The following is a 17,811-nucleotide window of genomic DNA, read 5'->3' as shown; positions in this document are numbered from 1 at the left end:
GGTATCTGTTATTGTAAGGTTCCTTGGTATTTCAGGCTCTGAAAAAAGGAAAATATATATAGCACTCTAAACAAATTCTCAAATATTCAATCAAAAGAGCTAAATTAAGAAAATGAAGCTGTTGAACAGATGACTATCTAATTAAGGGCAAATTGCAAAAGTTAAAACAGAAAAAGAAATAAACAATTTTTTCAAATAACATCAAGCCTGGTCATCCCTATTTACCAGCATCTACAATATACAAAATATTGCAGCTTGAGTACATCAGTAATCAAAGTACAATCCACCAGAAAATTTTGAAATGAAAACTGAGACATCAGCTGATATTTCCGATATAAAGTCATACATACTCTAATGATGCTATGACCAAATTCTAGAAGTATAATCTTCAAAAGTCACCATAAAGCAATACAATCATATCATTCTAACTATGAGTTTTTAGTTATTGAATCTGAAGTAAATCAAAGAGATAAATCAATTTCCTAAAAGTAGTAAAACATTACTTTACACGATCTGGGGAATACCTGACAAAAAAAAAACATGGAAATATTTCATTTAAAATTTTCCTTTGTGAACTGGGTGAGAGATCTTCTCCAAATGGCAGGGACACAGAAACATCTGATTTAGATGTATAACGTGTAATGTTGGAAAGACTGCCTTTTATGTTGATAGAGTATTCTTAAAGGTCTGACATGAACATGCAGGCAGAGAGACACATTAATTAATTCAGACATGTTAGGAGTGAAATTCACAGCAGTGATTATAAAAAGGACTTCCTAATGCAATTTTTTTGTAAAATTCTAAAAAAAAGTTATACCATTGCTTATAATCACATGATTTTACATCTGTTACTAAAAATGCATACTTCTGATTAGGAGAAATAAAGCTCCAAAAATTCTCAAAACTATACGGAAACACATTATGTGTGAGTGGTACTGAGAAGATATCACATGCTTAGAGCTCTGAAAACAATAAGAGGACCTGATTCAGGCTACTAATCTATTAAAATCCTAAGGTATCAGTTAAGACAGTAGAAAATCCTTCTTCACTAAAAAACTGTCAGTCAAGAGAAGAATAAGATTTGAGAAATGAGAGGTCCCTCATTATCCCAATTATTTCAAAGCATTCTGCATGCCTTCTTTTTTCTGCCATAAATGTGGAGCCTGGACACTCCTAGTATTCTCTGTGTGGCTCCAAGTAAGAGGAATGCTCTCACAGAGTACTTACTGGATTCAATGGCATTCATTTTCAGCTTTCAAAGCTCCAGGATATTAAGAGTTCCGAACAGGTAGGGACATATTTAGGGACAATAGGGACACAGGGACACTTGATAGATGGCTATAAGGTTTACATTATTGCAGGCCATAAAGAGATGAGCCAGACTGGATTTAGCAGCTTCAGTACTATGTTAGAATTTCTGTAAGATTCCAAAGCAGGACATTGCACAAATTCTGCATTGGCAATAAACATTTATAAAAGTTTGCTTGTACTGAACTGAGACATGAAAAATGAAGTGCATACAGTAATGGAAATACTGGTTCAATGATGGCCTGCCTTCAAATGGTAATAGCAAATATTGAAACTAATCTAATCAATAGAACTATGCCTAAAACAATGAACTGCACAAAGTAAATAGAAATAAAAGATAATAAAAAAATGATTTGTACTCTTGATATAATTTACTTTAATGAAGATTTCTGCTTCAAAAATTCAGAGTATGACAGTTATTCCTTAACATACCTTTCAACTGTACAGATTTTTGCAGAATGTCCAGATTTTTAACTGATAGGTTTGGTCTATTTCTCAAAAAGTGTGGTTTTCTGGGATATCATTGAGGGGTTGAACTCAGAAAATAATGACGGACATCTGGGTTGAAGACTTCATACAACTGAAAATATTCCTGCTAATATAAACCTTGTTATTCTATCAACCTTTTAAGTTTGTCAGAACAATATTTAAAAACTGTCCCTATTTGGGGGACTTTGTCGCACCATTATTTATGGCTTTGTGCAAATTTCTTGCTCTAAGACATTGAGAGATATGTTCCTTAATCTGTAGAAAAATGCTACAGTGCAGGTCATTTTTTAAGAAAAAATACTTTGGGATTTTGAGGTCATTTAAAGCTTCAAAGGATCATTTAATTGATCGGCAGAAGTGCAAAAGAAACTGGCCAAGATAAATAGTTGCTTGAGGCAACTTCTGAAAGCCACTGTACAGTTTTCAAATGGTATTAAATTCATGACATTGCCTATGGATCATCATGAGTACAAAATATACAGCTTGATGAAATGGAAGCCATTAACCAGTAGGTGTCCACTGTAGACTACCATTTATAACTATCCATGATGTGCTACTAAGAATCAGAAAACAGAACTACACAATGCATTCTTAAGTATATGAATTATTTTTAAAAGGGTTATTCATTAAATATATTCTGTTCTACTTTAACCAACTTCAAATGTAAGATCAGCTATGCATGAGCAAATGGGTTCATACTTGCATTTGGAATTAAAATTTTGACATAAACAGTACAATAACTAATAATACTGACATCTTTTCCTGAAAAGTTAATAGCCTTTACTCAAAAGTGATTTACTACTACATTGTCTTAAGCCCTTGTAAATCTATTAGAAATCTATAAACATGAAGAACATCAAGAAGCACCAAACTCTGTGGCTTCACAACAATACAGGTAATAGAATCATTACAGCAGTCTTCAGGCTACCTATTTTATGGATAAACAGCACTTCAAAATCAGAGCAAACTCTGCATACCATATGCTCTCTTCAGAAAAAGTGGAAAAATGAATCTGTTTACATACTAAATCAATATGTAGTACCAAGGCAATTGACCCTGAGTGTTGTATAAAATATAAAAGGAAAACCACTTACTGGTAGATCCTTTTACTAATAAACTTTCCCCTTCAATCGTCCCATCAAACGAAACTGCTGAAACACTGATGCTGTAGTTTCCTCCTGGGGTTAGTCCAGTGAGGTTAAGATAGTCAGTTTCTACAACCATACTCTCAGAAGAATTTCCAGTGATATTAATGATGTAGTGGCTGTGAAGTCCTACTGGAGCAGTCCATGTCAGGAACAGTGAAGTTGTTGTGGTATCTGTTATTGTAAGGTTCCTTGGTATTTCAGGCTCTGAAAAAGGAAAATATATATAGCACTCTAAACAAATTCTCAAATATTCAATCAAAAGAGCTAAATTAAGAAAATGAAGCTGTTGAACAGATGACTATCTAATTAAGGGCAAATTGCAAAAGTTAAAACAGAAAAAGAAATAAACAATTTTTTCAAATAACATCAAGCCTGGTCATCCCTATTTACCAGCATCTACAATATACAAAATATTGCAGCTTGAGTACATCAGTAATCAAAGTACAATCCACCAGAAAATTTTGAAATGAAAACTGAGACATCAGCTGATATTTCCGATATAAAGTCATACATACTCTAATGATGCTATGACCAAATTCTAGAAGTATAATCTTCAAAAGTCACCATAAAGCAATACAATCATATCATTCTAACTATGAGTTTTTAGTTATTGAATCTGAAGTAAATCAAAGAGATAAATCAATTTCCTAAAAGTAGTAAAACATTACTTTACACGATCTGGGGAATACCTGACAAAAAAAAAAAACATGGAAATATTTCATTTAAAATTTTCCTTTGTGAACTGGGTGAGAGATCTTCTCCAAATGGCAGGGACACAGAAACATCTGATTTAGATGTATAACGTGTAATGTTGGAAAGACTGCCTTTTATGTTGATAGAGTATTCTTAAAGGTCTGACATGAACATGCAGGCAGAGAGACACATTAATTAATTCAGACATGTTAGGAGTGAAATTCACAGCAGTGATTATAAAAAGGACTTCCTAATGCAATTGTTTTGTAAAATTCTAAAAAAAAGTTATACCATTGCTTATAATCACATGATTTTGCATCTGTTAGTAAAAATGCATACTTCTGATTAGGAGAAATAAAGCTCCAAAAATTCTCAAAACTATACGGAAACACATTATGTGTGAGTGGTACTGAGAAGATATCACATGCTTAGAGCTCTGAAAACAATAAGAGGACCTGATTCAGGCTACTAATCTATTAAAATCCTAAGGTATCAGTTAAGACAGTAGAAAATCCTTCTTCACTAAAAAACTGTCAGTCAAGAGAAGAATAAGATTTGAGAAATGAGAGGTCCCTCATTATCCCAATTATTTCAAAGCATTCTGCATGCCTTCTTTTTTCTGCCATAAATGTGGAGCCTGGACACTCCTAGTATTCTCTGTGTGGCTCCAAGTAAGAGGAATGCTCTCACAGAGTACTTACTGGATTCAATGGCATTCATTTTCAGCTTTCAAAGCTCCAGGATATTAAGAGTTCCGAACAGGTAGGGACATATTTAGGGACAATAGGGACACAGGGACACTTGATAGATGGCTATAAGGTTTACATTATTGCAGGCCATAAAGAGATGAGCCAGACTGGATTTAGCAGCTTCAGTACTATGTTAGAATTTCTGTAAGATTCCAAAGCAGGACATTGCACAAATTCTGCATTGGCAATAAACATTTATAAAAGTTTGCTTGTACTGAACTGAGACATGAAAAATGAAGTGCATACAGTAATGGAAATACTGGTTCAATGATGGCCTGCCTTCAAATGGTAATAGCAAATATTGAAACTAATCTAATCAATAGAACTATGCCTAAAACAATGAACTGCACAAAGTAAATAGAAATAAAAGATAATAAAAAAATGATTTGTACTCTTGATATAATTTACTTTAATGAAGATTTCTGCTTCAAAAATTCAGAGTATGACAGTTATTCCTTAACATACCTTTCAACTGTACAGATTTTTGCAGAATGTCCAGATTTTTAACTGATAGGTTTGGTCTATTTCTCAAAAAGTGTGGTTTTCTGGGATATCATTGAGGGGTTGAACTCAGAAAATAATGACGGACATCTGGGTTGAAGACTTCATACAACTGAAAATATTCCTGCTAATATAAACCTTGTTATTCTATCAACCTTTTAAGTTTGTCAGAACAATATTTAAAAACTGTCCCTATTTGGGGGACTTTGTCGCACCATTATTTATGGCTTTGTGCAAATTTCTTGCTCTAAGACATTGAGAGATATGTTCCTTAATCTGTAGAAAAATGCTACAGTGCAGGTCATTTTTAAGAAAAAATACTTTGGGATTTTGAGGTCATTTAAAGCTTCAAAGGATCATTTAATTGATCGGCAGAAGTGCAAAAGAAACTGGCCAAGATAAATAGTTGCTTGAGGCAACTTCTGAAAGCCACTGTACAGTTTTCAAATGGTATTAAATTCATGACATTGCCTATGGATCATCATGAGTACAAAATATACAGCTTGATGAAATGGAAGCCATTAACCAGTAGGTGTCCACTGTAGACTACCATTTATAACTATCCATGATGTGCTACTAAGAATCAGAAAACAGAACTACACAATGCATTCTTAAGTATATGAATTATTTTTAAAAGGGTTATTCATTAAATATATTCTGTTCTACTTTAACCAACTTCAAATGTAAGATCAGCTATGCATGAGCAAATGGGTTCATACTTGCATTTGGAATTAAAATTTTGACATAAACAGTACAATAACTAATAATACTGACATCTTTTCCTGAAAAGTTAATAGCCTTTACTCAAAAGTGATTTACTACTACATTGTCTTAAGCCCTTGTAAATCTATTAGAAATCTATAAACATGAAGAACATCAAGAAGCACCAAACTCTGTGGCTTCACAACAATACAGGTAATAGAATCATTACAGCAGTCTTCAGGCTACCTATTTTATGGATAAACAGCACTTCAAAATCAGAGCAAACTCTGCATACCATATGCTCTCTTCAGAAAAAGTGGAAAAATGAATCTGTTTACATACTAAATCAATATGTAGTACCAAGGCAATTGACCCTGAGTGTTGTATAAAATATAAAAGGAAAACCACTTACTGGTAGATCCTTTTACTAATAAACTTTCCCCTTCAATCGTCCCATCAAACGAAACTGCTGAAACACTGATGCTGTAGTTTCCTCCTGGGGTTAGTCCAGTGAGGTTAAGATAGTCAGTTTCTACAACCATACTCTCAGAAGAATTTCCAGTGATATTAATGATGTAGTGGCTGTGAAGTCCTACTGGAGCAGTCCATGTCAGGAACAGTGAAGTTGTTGTGGTATCTGTTATTGTAAGGTTCCTTGGTATTTCAGGCTCTGAAAAAGGAAAATATATATAGCACTCTAAACAAATTCTCAAATATTCAATCAAAAGAGCTAAATTAAGAAAATGAAGCTGTTGAACAGATGACTATCTAATTAAGGGCAAATTGCAAAAGTTAAAACAGAAAAAGAAATAAACAATTTTTTCAAATAACATCAAGCCTGGTCATCCCTATTTACCAGCATCTACAATATACAAAATATTGCAGCTTGAGTACATCAGTAATCAAAGTACAATCCACCAGAAAATTTTGAAATGAAAACTGAGACATCAGCTGATATTTCCGATATAAAGTCATACATACTCTAATGATGCTATGACCAAATTCTAGAAGTATAATCTTCAAAAGTCACCATAAAGCAATACAATCATATCATTCTAACTATGAGTTTTTAGTTATTGAATCTGAAGTAAATCAAAGAGATAAATCAATTTCCTAAAAGTAGTAAAACATTACTTTACACGATCTGGGGAATACCTGACAAAAAAAAAAAACATGGAAATATTTCATTTAAAATTTTCCTTTGTGAACTGGGTGAGAGATCTTCTCCAAATGGCAGGGACACAGAAACATCTGATTTAGATGTATAACGTGTAATGTTGGAAAGACTGCCTTTTATGTTGATAGAGTATTCTTAAAGGTCTGACATGAACATGCAGGCAGAGAGACACATTAATTAATTCAGACATGTTAGGAGTGAAATTCACAGCAGTGATTATAAAAAGGACTTCCTAATGCAATTTTTTTGTAAAATTCTAAAAAAAAGTTATACCATTGCTTATAATCACATGATTTTGCATCTGTTACAAAACTGCATACTTCTGATTAGGAGAAATAAAGCTCCAAAAATTCTCAAAACTATACGGAAACACATTATGTGTGAGTGGTACTGAGAAGATATCACATGCTTAGAGCTCTGAAAACAATAAGAGGACCTGATTCAGGCTACTAATCTATTAAAATCCTAAGGTATCAGTTAAGACAGTAGAAAATCCTTCTTCACTAAAAAACTGTCAGTCAAGAGAAGAATAAGATTTGAGAAATGAGAGGTCCCTCATTATCCCAATTATTTCAAAGCATTCTGCATGCCTTCTTTTTTCTGCCATAAATGTGGAGCCTGGACACTCCTAGTATTCTCTGTGTGGCTCCAAGTAAGAGGAATGCTCTCACAGAGTACTTACTGGATTCAATGGCATTCATTTTCAGCTTTCAAAGCTCCAGGATATTAAGAGTTCCGAACAGGTAGGGACATATTTAGGGACAATAGGGACACAGGGACACTTGATAGATGGCTATAAGGTTTACATTATTGCAGGCCATAAAGAGATGAGCCAGACTGGATTTAGCAGCTTCAGTACTATGTTAGAATTTCTGTAAGATTCCAAAGCAGGACATTGCACAAATTCTGCATTGGCAATAAACATTTATAAAAGTTTGCTTGTACTGAACTGAGACATGAAAAATGAAGTGCATACAGTAATGGAAATACTGGTTCAATGATGGCCTGCCTTCAAATGGTAATAGCAAATATTGAAACTAATCTAATCAATAGAACTATGCCTAAAACAATGAACTGCACAAAGTAAATAGAAATAAAAGATAATAAAAAAATGATTTGTACTCTTGATATAATTTACTTTAATGAAGATTTCTGCTTCAAAAATTCAGAGTATGACAGTTATTCCTTAACATACCTTTCAACTGTACAGATTTTTGCAGAATGTCCAGATTTTTAACTGATAGGTTTGGTCTATTTCTCAAAAAGTGTGGTTTTCTGGGATATCATTGAGGGGTTGAACTCAGAAAATAATGACGGACATCTGGGTTGAAGACTTCATACAACTGAAAATATTCCTGCTAATATAAACCTTGTTATTCTATCAACCTTTTAAGTTTGTCAGAACAATATTTAAAAACTGTCCCTATTTGGGGGACTTTGTCGCACCATTATTTATGGCTTTGTGCAAATTTCTTGCTCTAAGACATTGAGAGATATGTTCCTTAATCTGTAGAAAAATGCTACAGTGCAGGTCATTTTTAAGAAAAAATACTTTGGGATTTTGAGGTCATTTAAAGCTTCAAAGGATCATTTAATTGATCGGCAGAAGTGCAAAAGAAACTGGCCAAGATAAATAGTTGCTTGAGGCAACTTCTGAAAGCCACTGTACAGTTTTCAAATGGTATTAAATTCATGACATTGCCTATGGATCATCATGAGTACAAAATATACAGCTTGATGAAATGGAAGCCATTAACCAGTAGGTGTCCACTGTAGACTACCATTTATAACTATCCATGATGTGCTACTAAGAATCAGAAAACAGAACTACACAATGCATTCTTAAGTATATGAATTATTTTTAAAAGGGTTATTCATTAAATATATTCTGTTCTACTTTAACCAACTTCAAATGTAAGATCAGCTATGCATGAGCAAATGGGTTCATACTTGCATTTGGAATTAAAATTTTGACATAAACTGTACAATAACTAATAATACTGACATCTTTTCCTGAAAAGTTAATAGCCTTTACTAAAAAGTGATTTACTACTACATTGTCTTAAGCCCTTGTAAATCTATTAGAAATCTATAAACATGAAGAACATCAAGAAGCACCAAACTCTGTGGCTTCACAACAATACAGGTAATAGAATCATTACAGCAGTCTTCAGGCTACCTATTTTATGGATAAACAGCACTTCAAAATCAGAGCAAACTCTGCATACCATATGCTCTCTTCAGAAAAAGTGGAAAAATGAATCTGTTTACATACTAAATCAATATGTAGTACCAAGGCAATTGACCCTGAGTGTTGTATAAAATATAAAAGGAAAACCACTTACTGGTAGATCCTTTTACTAATAAACTTCCCCCTTCAATCGTCCCATCAAACGAAACTGCTGAAACACTGATGCTGTAGTTTCCTCCTGGGGTTAGTCCAGTGAGGTTAAGATAGTCAGTTTCTACAACCATACTCTCAGAAGAATTTCCAGTGATATTAATGATGTAGTGGCTGTGAAGTCCTACTGGAGCAGTCCATGTCAGGAACAGTGAAGTTGTTGTGGTATCTGTTATTGTAAGGTTCCTTGGTATTTCCGGCTCTGAAAAAAGGAAAATATATATAGCACTCTAAACAAATTCTCAAATATTCAATCAAAAGAGCTAAATTAAGAAAATGAAGCTGTTGAACAGATGACTATCTAATTAAGGGCAAATTGCAAAAGTTAAAACAGAAAAAGAAATAAACAATTTTTTCAAATAACATCAAGCCTGGTCATCCCTATTTACCAGCATCTACAATATACAAAATATTGCAGCTTGAGTACATCAGTAATCAAAGTACAATCCACCAGAAAATTTTGAAATGAAAACTGAGACATCAGCTGATATTTCCGATATAAAGTCATACATACTCTAATGATGCTATGACCAAATTCTAGAAGTATAATCTTCAAAAGTCACCATAAAGCAATACAATCATATCATTCTAACTATGAGTTTTTAGTTATTGAATCTGAAGTAAATCAAAGAGATAAATCAATTTCCTAAAAGTAGTAAAACATTACTTTACACGATCTGGGGAATACCTGACAAAAAAAAAACATGGAAATATTTCATTTAAAATTTTCCTTTGTGAACTGGGTGAGAGATCTTCTCCAAATGGCAGGGACACAGAAACATCTGATTTAGATGTATAACGTGTAATGTTGGAAAGACTGCCTTTTATGTTGATAGAGTATTCTTAAAGGTCTGACATGAACATGCAGGCAGAGAGACACATTAATTAATTCAGACATGTTAGGAGTGAAATTCACAGCAGTGATTATAAAAAGGACTTCCTAATGCAATTGTTTTGTAAAATTCTAAAAAAAAGTTATACCATTGCTTATAATCACATGATTTTGCATCTGTTAGTAAAAATGCATACTTCTGATTAGGAGAAATAAAGCTCCAAAAATTCTCAAAACTATACGGAAACACATTATGTGTGAGTGGTACTGAGAAGATATCACATGCTTAGAGCTCTGAAAACAATAAGAGGACCTGATTCAGGCTACTAATCTATTAAAATCCTAAGGTATCAGTTAAGACAGTAGAAAATCCTTCTTCACTAAAAAACTGTCAGTCAAGAGAAGAATAAGATTTGAGAAATGAGAGGTCCCTCATTATCCCAATTATTTCAAAGCATTCTGCATGCCTTCTTTTTTCTGCCATAAATGTGGAGCCTGGACACTCCTAGTATTCTCTGTGTGGCTCCAAGTAAGAGGAATGCTCTCACAGAGTACTTACTGGATTCAATGGCATTCATTTTCAGCTTTCAAAGCTCCAGGATATTAAGAGTTCCGAACAGGTAGGGACATATTTAGGGACAATAGGGACACAGGGACACTTGATAGATGGCTATAAGGTTTACATTATTGCAGGCCATAAAGAGATGAGCCAGACTGGATTTAGCAGCTTCAGTACTATGTTAGAATTTCTGTAAGATTCCAAAGCAGGACATTGCACAAATTCTGCATTGGCAATAAACATTTATAAAAGTTTGCTTGTACTGAACTGAGACATGAAAAATGAAGTGCATACAGTAATGGAAATACTGGTTCAATGATGGCCTGCCTTCAAATGGTAATAGCAAATATTGAAACTAATCTAATCAATAGAACTATGCCTAAAACAATGAACTGCACAAAGTAAATAGAAATAAAAGATAATAAAAAAATGATTTGTACTCTTGATATAATTTACTTTAATGAAGATTTCTGCTTCAAAAATTCAGAGTATGACAGTTATTCCTTAACATACCTTTCAACTGTACAGATTTTTGCAGAATGTCCAGATTTTTAACTGATAGGTTTGGTCTATTTCTCAAAAAGTGTGGTTTTCTGGGATATCATTGAGGGGTTGAACTCAGAAAATAATGACGGACATCTGGGTTGAAGACTTCATACAACTGAAAATATTCCTGCTAATATAAACCTTGTTATTCTATCAACCTTTTAAGTTTGTCAGAACAATATTTAAAAACTGTCCCTATTTGGGGGACTTTGTCGCACCATTATTTATGGCTTTGTGCAAATTTCTTGCTCTAAGACATTGAGAGATATGTTCCTTAATCTGTAGAAAAATGCTACAGTGCAGGTCATTTTTTAAGAAAAAATACTTTGGGATTTTGAGGTCATTTAAAGCTTCAAAGGATCATTTAATTGATCGGCAGAAGTGCAAAAGAAACTGGCCAAGATAAATAGTTGCTTGAGGCAACTTCTGAAAGCCACTGTACAGTTTTCAAATTGTATTAAATTCATGGCATTGCCTATGGATCATCATGAGTACAAAATATACAGCTTGATGAAATGGAAGCCATTAACCAGTAGGTGTCCACTGTAGACTACCATTTATAACTATCCATGATGTGCTACTAAGAATCAGAAAACAGAACTACACAATGCATTCTTAAGTATATGAATTATTTTTAAAAGGGTTATTCATTAAATATATTCTGTTCTACTTTAACCAACTTCAAATGTAAGATCAGCTATGCATGAGCAAATGGGTTCATACTTGCATTTGGAATTAAAATTTTGACATAAACAGTACAATAACTAATAATACTGACATCTTTTCCTGAAAAGTTAATAGCCTTTACTCAAAAGTGATTTACTACTACATTGTCTTAAGCCCTTGTAAATCTATTAGAAATCTATAAACATGAAGAACATCAAGAAGCACCAAACTCTGTGGCTTCACAACAATACAGGTAATAGAATCATTACAGCAGTCTTCAGGCTACCTATTTTATGGATAAACAGCACTTCAAAATCAGAGCAAACTCTGCATACCATATGCTCTCTTCAGAAAAAGTGGAAAAATGAATCTGTTTACATACTAAATCAATATGTAGTACCAAGGCAATTGACCCTGAGTGTTGTATAAAATATAAAAGGAAAACCACTTACTGGTAGATCCTTTTACTAATAAACTTTCCCCTTCAATCGTCCCATCAAACGAAACTGCTGAAACACTGATGCTGTAGTTTCCTCCTGGGGTTAGTCCAGTGAGGTTAAGATAGTCAGTTTCTACAACCATACTCTCAGAAGAATTTCCAGTGATATTAATGATGTAGTGGCTGTGAAGTCCTACTGGAGCAGTCCATGTCAGGAACAGTGAAGTTGTTGTGGTATCTGTTATTGTAAGGTTCCTTGGTATTTCAGGCTCTGAAAAAAGGAAAATATATATAGCACTCTAAACAAATTCTCAAATATTCAATCAAAAGAGCTAAATTAAGAAAATGAAGCTGTTGAACAGATGACTATCTAATTAAGGGCAAATTGCAAAAGTTAAAACAGAAAAAGAAATAAACAATTTTTTCAAATAACATCAAGCCTGGTCATCCCTATTTACCAGCATCTACAATATACAAAATATTGCAGCTTGAGTACATCAGTAATCAAAGTACAATCCACCAGAAAATTTTGAAATGAAAACTGAGACATCAGCTGATATTTCCGATATAAAGTCATACATACTCTAATGATGCTATGACCAAATTCTAGAAGTATAATCTTCAAAAGTCACCATAAAGCAATACAATCATATCATTCTAACTATGAGTTTTTAGTTATTGAATCTGAAGTAAATCAAAGAGATAAATCAATTTCCTAAAAGTAGTAAAACATTACTTTACACGATCTGGGGAATACCTGACAAAAAAAAAACATGGAAATATTTCATTTAAAATTTTCCTTTGTGAACTGGGTGAGAGATCTTCTCCAAATGGCAGGGACACAGAAACATCTGATTTACATGTATAATGTGTAATGTTGGAAAGACTGCCTTTTATGTTGATAGAGTATTCTTAAAGGTCTGACATGAACATCCATCCACATATTTTCAGAACATATTAACTATCTCCTTTCTCTGGAAATGCTTAACAGTAGTGCAGACCTTTGACTGCTTTCTATAGAGTAGCAAGATTATCCAATTCGAGGAAGGAGGATAACAGTGTCAGCATCATCTACTACTTTGTCTAAATAGATTAACTTTATAATTTCTTTATGACACTATTTGGAGTTAGAGTAATTTTTATCATGAAGTATTGTCTACAGCTAAATTCTCTTCTTCTAAATCATTCATATGCAATTTAAACCACTAGTTTGTTTCATAGGTAGGAGAACAGCTAATGTTATGTTACTCTATCTTTATATCTCAACCCAAATGTTAGGTTCTGTAATTTAAGGGTGATCTGAATGGTCTGGGCTTTATGCAATTTCATTTTTAAGAAATTTTCCACATCTCTAGTAATTTCAAAGTAAATTTCCTCCTGATACTTTCTTTATCATGACTCTTCACTTTTTACAGAGGATTCTCTCTCTCTCTCTCTCTCTATATATATATATATATATATATATATATATATATATATATATATATACACTCTGAGTATGAAGATATATTCTGAGAATGAACTGCAGGGTCAAACATTTAATAATAAATACTACCTATCGGAACTGTGGAACAGTGTACTATGAAACAGCAATGTATTATTATATGCATTATGACAATAATGTTTAGAAAATTAAATGCCTTACATCTGGTATTTGCTATGGAGTGACTGTGAAACTATCATTACAACAGGACTTATTTTCAACATACAAGCCCGTGGGATGATCATACCAGCATCAGTATGAGTCAGTTTATAAAGTTCCTAAGAACATTTTAATTTTAGTGTTGATTAACTCCTCATGGTATTCTGCTTCCACAGGCTCACTTTGTCAAACATTTTTAGTTTTATTGAGAGAACATGAAGACTACACTTTGTTTTGATTTCAAATCCAGATTAAGGAATACTTCTGCTGTCCAATAACACTGACTGCATTGTGCAAAAATGCTTTATTAATGATGAACAGAAATAAAAACTGAAGACTAAAAATTGCTAAGAATAAGTAATCTTTAAACATAGCTAGTCAAATTCAGAAAAGAAATACGATTTCATCGGTAGCAACATATTTAGAGGAGTTTCATTAAACAGGTAAAAACTATATATTTGGAGAAGCTATCAAAGTACTTCAGAGATACAATTGTGTGTGGCAAGTGTTTTTCATGTTCATAAAAATGGATGCCATAAAGAAATGTTAACATCTGAATAAAATTTATCTTCAAAATTATCAAAAGAAACCACTTCAAATTCCACATCAGTGAGAATTTGTGTGGTATTAGAAGCATTGCTTTTGATCTTCAAAGAAGTAAACATGGACTATGTGTAATAAATTGATATCTTATACTTGCAGGAACGGCTTTGAAAAAAATTATTACAAAAATGAAAGGCAACCTTAACTGAGGAAAAGATATGAAAAAGATGAATGGAAGATAAAGGGTGCATGATGTCATGTATGATTCTCAGTCAGTATACAAATGATGCATACAGAAAAGGAAGAATAATCACAAAAGGGTAGCAAGTACAGAAAATGTATGTATTTGACATGCAGAAATGTATACAGCATTTCTGAATTTGAGAGACACTTTTATTACATCAGACTTAGTAGTGAAATTCATGACATTCTTTAGAAAAAGGACTGCCTAATGTAAATGTTTAGCAAAATAATAAAATATTTATACTTATTCATATTACCACATGACTTTACATGTGCTACTAAACTTGCACGTATCTAAAAATGTTACTATACTTGGAGAGCTTTAAAAATAATAAGAGGACATGATTCAAGCTGCTAATCTATTAACATCCTGAGGTATCAGTTAAAATAGTAGAAAATCCTTCTTCACTAAAAAACTGTCAGTCAAGAGAAGAATAAGATTTGGGAAATGAGAGGTCCCTCATTATCCCAATTATTTTAAACCACTCTGCATGCCTCCTTTTTCTACCATAAATGAGGAACCTGGACATCCCTAGAATTGTTATTTTGTTTTTGAGTCCAAGTAAGATGGTTACTCTCACAGAGTATTTACTGTGTGAGCATCATCTACTTCTTAATCTGAATCAATTGTCTTTATAATTCATTTCTGACACTATTTGGAGTTAGAGTACTTTTGTCATAGTCTTTTGTCTATAACTAAAGTCTCTTCTTCTAAATCATTTGCATGTAATGTAAGCCACTGTTATTTATAAATACTGAAATTAGTTTATGTCACAGGTAGGAGAACAGCTAATGTTATATAGCTCTATCCTTATATCTGTACCCAAATATTTGGATCTGCTATTTAAGGGTGATCTGAATTTTGTGGTCTTTATGCTTTTAATTTTTAAATAATTTTCCACATATCTAGTAATTTCAAAGTAACTTTCATGAAGGACATGAAGACTACAATTTGTTTTGATTTCAAATCCAGATTAAGGATCACACCTGACAAAACAATGCTTTATTAATAATGAATAGAAATAAAAACCGAGGACTAAAATATGCTAAGTATAGGTAATCTTAAAAAACAGCTGGTCAAATTCAACAAAAAGATAAAACATCTCATCTGACACAAAGTACTTAGATAAGTTTTGTAGGCTAGGTGAAAATTATATACTAGGAGTTGTGTCTGACAGGTGTTTTCAATGCTCATAAAATGGATGCCAAAAGGAAATGTTAACAGGTGAATTAAATTTATCTTCAATATTATCAAAAGAAGCCACTTCAATTTCCACATCGATGAGAATGTGTGCAGTATTAGAAGAATTGCTTGGGTTTCCAAAGAAGTAAAAATGCAAAATGTCTAATATATAGATATGTTATACTGGCAGTTACTGCTTTCAACACAATGATTATAAAAATGTTATAGAAGGCCTACACAAAGGGAAACCTGAGGAAAAGATCTGAAGAAGGTGAATGGAAGATAAAAGTGCATGATGGAAAGGATGAATGTCAGGCAGCATACAAAATATACATACAGAAAAAGAAGAAGAATCACAAAAAGTGTGGCAACTATGGAAAATGTATAACTTTATTTCACATGCAGAAATATATACAACATTTCATGATTTGAAAGACAACTTGATTACATCAGATACAACAGGAGTGAAATTCATAGCAGTCATTAGAAAAAAGACTGCCTAATGTAAATTTTTAATAAATACTAAAAAAAGTTATAACCATGGATATTACCACATGACTTTGCATGTGTTAATAAAAATGCATGCATTTAAAGATGTTACTCTATTGGGAGAATAAAAGATCCAAAGCTGGGCAAAGCATTACTAAAACTCATTATGTGTGAGTGGTATTGAGAAGATATCTCAGTGCTTTAGAGCATTCAAAATCGTAAGAGGACACAATTTAAGCTGCTAATCTAGTAAAATCATAATGTATCAGTTAAGATGTAGTAAATCCTACCTCAGTGAAAAGCTGTTAAGCAAGATAATAATCAGAATTGTAAAATGAGAGGTCCCTAATTACCCCAAGTATTTTAAAGCATTCTGCATGACTCCTTTTTTTGGCATGGATGAGGATATTGGACATCCCTAGAATTGTTTGTGTGAGTCCAAGTAAGAGGAATGCTCTCACAGAGAACTTACTGGACTAAATGGCATCCATTTCCAGCTTTCAAAGCTCCAGACTATTAAGGGTTCCAAACAGCTAAAGATAGGAACAGTTGATAGATGGCTAGAGGTTTACATTATTGCTGGCCAGGAATTGATCAGCCAGACGAGTTTTAGCAGCTTCAGTAGCATGCAAGAAGTCCTGTATGATTCCAAAGTAGGAAATCGCACAATAATAGTTTATAAGAAGTTTGCTTGTACTGAACTGAGTCAAGAAAAATGAAGTGCAGGCAGAAAATGAAATAGTGATTCAGTGATGACTTGCCTTAAAATAGTAATACTAAATATGGAAGCTAATATGATCATGAGAACCATGCCTAACAAGCAGAACTACAAAATGTGAATATAAATAAAATAGAATGAAAAAAATGAGTTGTACACTTGCCATAGACATTGATGGAGTAGTTCTACAGCAAGAAAGTATTTGAAACAATTATTCCTTAGTTTGAAATAAAATGCTAGACCGTATTTAATTTATTAATAAAAATACTTTCAGGCACTGAGCTCATTTAAAGATTCACTGGATCATTTAACAGATTTGCAGAAGTGTAAAAGGGACTGGCTGAGATATATTGTTGCTTGAGGCAACTGCGGACAGCTGCTGTTCAAACTATATTAAATATATGACACAGCCTTTGGATTGTCATGGCTATAAAATATACAGCCTGTGGAAATGGCAGCCATTTACCAGTTGGTGTCCACTACAGATTGTCTTTCACAGTTATCCATGATGTGCTCCTAAGAAACAGAAAATAGAACTACACAATGCATTTTCAAATATATGAATTATATTTAAAGGGATTATTCATTAAAAATATTCTGGTCTGCTTTGACTAACTAAAAATGTAAGATCAGCTAAGTATGTGAAAAGGTGTCTGTCCTGCATTTGTAATTTAAGTTATGTTACATTCTGTATTGTATCTAAGAATGATATCTGAACTTTTTTCTGCAAAATTAATACCATTTACTAAAAAGTTATTTGCTGTTGCCTTGGACTAAACTGTT

General features: G+C 33.0%; 1 protein-coding gene across 1 annotated transcript in view; it reads right to left on the bottom strand.

The window, feature by feature from the left end:
- LOC122801257 (fibronectin-like) overlaps positions 1-17,811 on the bottom strand; it is a 329,673-nt gene that overhangs the window by 217,622 nt on the left and 94,240 nt on the right. The window contains exons 5-8 of the mRNA XM_044070808.1: positions 12,224-12,481; positions 9,113-9,370; positions 6,003-6,260; positions 2,892-3,149 (exon numbers count right to left, since the gene is read on the bottom strand). Of these exons, the coding sequence (XP_043926743.1) occupies positions 2,892-3,149; positions 6,003-6,260; positions 9,113-9,370; positions 12,224-12,481 (1,032 nt within the window). The remainder of the gene's footprint in view (positions 1-2,891; positions 3,150-6,002; positions 6,261-9,112; positions 9,371-12,223; positions 12,482-17,811) is intronic.

This window comes from Protopterus annectens, chromosome 4.part1, assembly GCF_019279795.1.
Source record: "Protopterus annectens isolate FY-2018-M chromosome 4.part1, PAN1.0, whole genome shotgun sequence".
Lineage (NCBI taxonomy): Eukaryota > Metazoa > Chordata > Ceratodontiformes > Protopteridae > Protopterus > Protopterus annectens.
This window is presented reverse-complemented; position numbering and strand designations above follow the sequence as displayed.